This window comes from Nannospalax galili, unplaced genomic scaffold, assembly GCF_000622305.1.
Source record: "Nannospalax galili isolate Female #2095 unplaced genomic scaffold, S.galili_v1.0 scaffold779, whole genome shotgun sequence".
Classification (NCBI taxonomy): domain Eukaryota; kingdom Metazoa; phylum Chordata; class Mammalia; order Rodentia; family Spalacidae; genus Nannospalax; species Nannospalax galili.
The window spans coordinates 517,599-520,033 of NW_008345224.1; the positions used below are offsets into that span (position 1 = coordinate 517,599).

General features: G+C 44.6%; 1 protein-coding gene across 1 annotated transcript; it reads left to right on the plus strand.

Moving 5' to 3' along the window:
• The first annotated feature begins 421 nt into the window (after nucleotides 1–421).
• Nucleotides 422–852, plus strand: LOC103740716 (iron-sulfur cluster assembly 1 homolog, mitochondrial-like). Its single transcript, XM_008841407.1, is given in 2 exon segments — nucleotides 422–542; nucleotides 593–852. Coding segments are annotated over 2 exon segments (381 nt in total).
• The last annotated feature ends 1,583 nt before the right edge of the window (nucleotides 853–2,435 follow it).

The following is a 2,435-nucleotide window of genomic DNA, read 5'->3' on the forward strand; positions in this document are numbered from 1 at the left end:
GTCTCTGCTGGACCACTCTCAACCACAGAGCACATGCCCTGGTGTTTGTTTCTTCCATCCTAACACATGGACTTCTGACTCATTTCCCCATAACCTGCCACCAAATTTTTTGCTCCCCTTTCTAGTAAACTTCCTCAAAAGTTATCTATTCCACTCTATTCCATTTCTCTGCTTCTGTGCTGTTGTAGATCAACCACAATGGGATCTTATTACTGTACTAATAAAATGACCTTTGTTGCTATCACCAATGGACTCTTTGCATGGCATTCTGTGATTAAATTCCAGTAGTCATTTTACTTATCAGAGGCATCATGTGCAGTTGATCACTCTTTCCTTTTTTGAAAACACTATTTTGTTGCTGTGTCCATGGAGAGAGGCTGAGGCTGCTCGGCCTGAGACTGCAGAAGAGAGCACTGAGGGCATGTTGGCTTTGTTGGTCTGGACCACCATGCAAGCTGTGAGCAAGAGGAAGCTGCAGCCCACTCAGGCCGCCCTTACCCTGACAACTTCGGCTGTAAACAAAATAAAAGATCTTCTTAAAGGTAAGCCTTAACATTGCTAAGGCTTCTACTTAAGGCTCCATTCATGCTAGACAAGGGTTCTACCTTGGAGGTAGGTGTGAAAGTTGGTGTGTGAACCAGAGGTTGTAATGGCCTTTCTTAGAGGAACACAAAAGGAGATTCTGATGAAGTTATTCAATATGGAGTCAGTGTGTTCATCGAAAAGAAAGCACAGCTAACACTCTTAGGAGTAGAAATGGACTATGTTGAAGAAAAATTATCCAGTGAGTTTGTCTTCAATAACCCAAACATCAAAGGAATGTGTGGCTGTGGCGAAAGCTTTAACATTTGAAACTTCAGGACTCCTGGCTCCAAGCTCCAGGAGAACTGGAAGCTGCTTTGGAGCTTACTGAAGAAATCACGTGACTGTCATGTGCTCCTTATAATGTGTGGCCGCCTCACTGAGAAAAATAAAGTGGTGCATTTTGAAAATTAAAAATATATATTATTTTTATTTTATGCGTATGAGTGTATTGCCTGCATGTAAGTGCACCCATGTCATGAAATGCCTGCAGAGGTCAGAGGGAATGTCGGATTCCCCTGGAACTGGAGTTATGGATGGTTGTTAGTTGCCATGTGGGTGCTGGGAATTGAACCCTGGTCCTCTGTAAGAGCAGCCAGTGCGCTTAAGTGCTAAGCTATCTCTCCAACCCCAAACATGAATTTCTGATCCTCCTGTTTCCACCTCCTGGATGCTGGAACTATAGGCATATATTGTCACATTTGGTTTATATGGTGCAGGGCATGGAACCTGGAAATCTGGCCGCCTAAGGTCTGGGAACTTTCTTGAGGAAGTGAGAGTAGAGCCTGCCATTCTCCTGGAATCTGGAAACCTGGGGTCAGAGATCACGGGCAGACTCTTGACAAGGGACTTGTCATTTCTTCACAGAGGCCGTGGCTGTGAGAAAGAGGCGTGAGCAGCAGTCGCGTCTGGATTCTAACATCTCAAGAGAATAAGGCAGAGAGTGGTAGAGCAGGACACCTGACGTCCTCCTCTGCTTCTGCATGCAGACTCGTGAGCAGGCTTACCTGCACACACTTAAGTATGTAACACGTGGTGGGGAATAGGGTTATGGCTCAGTCAACAAAGTTCTTGCCTTGCAGGCTCAAGGACTTGAGTTTGATCTCAGAACCCACATTTTTTAAAAAAGAGGCTGGACAGAGTAACACAGGCACACATGCCTACATGCATCTCCAGGTTCACTGAGAGACTCTTTTATGCACATACCAGCCCCTACTCCCACACATACAAATATACATACATACTCACACACACATAAACAAGATAAATTTTTAAAATTTGTGAAGCAAAACTTGGCAGATTTGAAGAGAGAAATGGGTCCTTCAGCAACTCTCTTTCAATAACAGGTCATTTAGGCAGGAGGCAAGTGCTCTAGTTTCATTTATGTTGCTGTGATGAAATACCCTGACAGAAAGCAATTTTGGGTGGGGCTGGAGAGATGGCTCAGTGGTGAAGAGCATTGGCTACTCTTGCAGAGGACCAGGGTTCAATTCCCAGCACCCACATGGTGGCTAATAACCATCAGTCACTCCAGTTCCAGGGCATCTGATGCCCTCTTCTGACCTCTGCAGACACTGCATGACACAGGTGCACTTACATACATGTAGGCAATACACATAAAATAAAAACAATAAATATTTTTTAAAAAGTAATTTGGGGGAGAAAGGGTTTATTTTAGCTTGTGATTTCAGGTTACAGTTCTTTATTGTGGGGAAGCCACAGTGGCAGGAGCTTGAGACAGCTGGGCACACCACATTAACAGCTTGAGACAGCTGGGCACACCACATTAACAATCAAGAGCAGAGAGAAATGGTTGCACACATGCTCACTTGCTTGTGCTCAGCTTGGTTTCT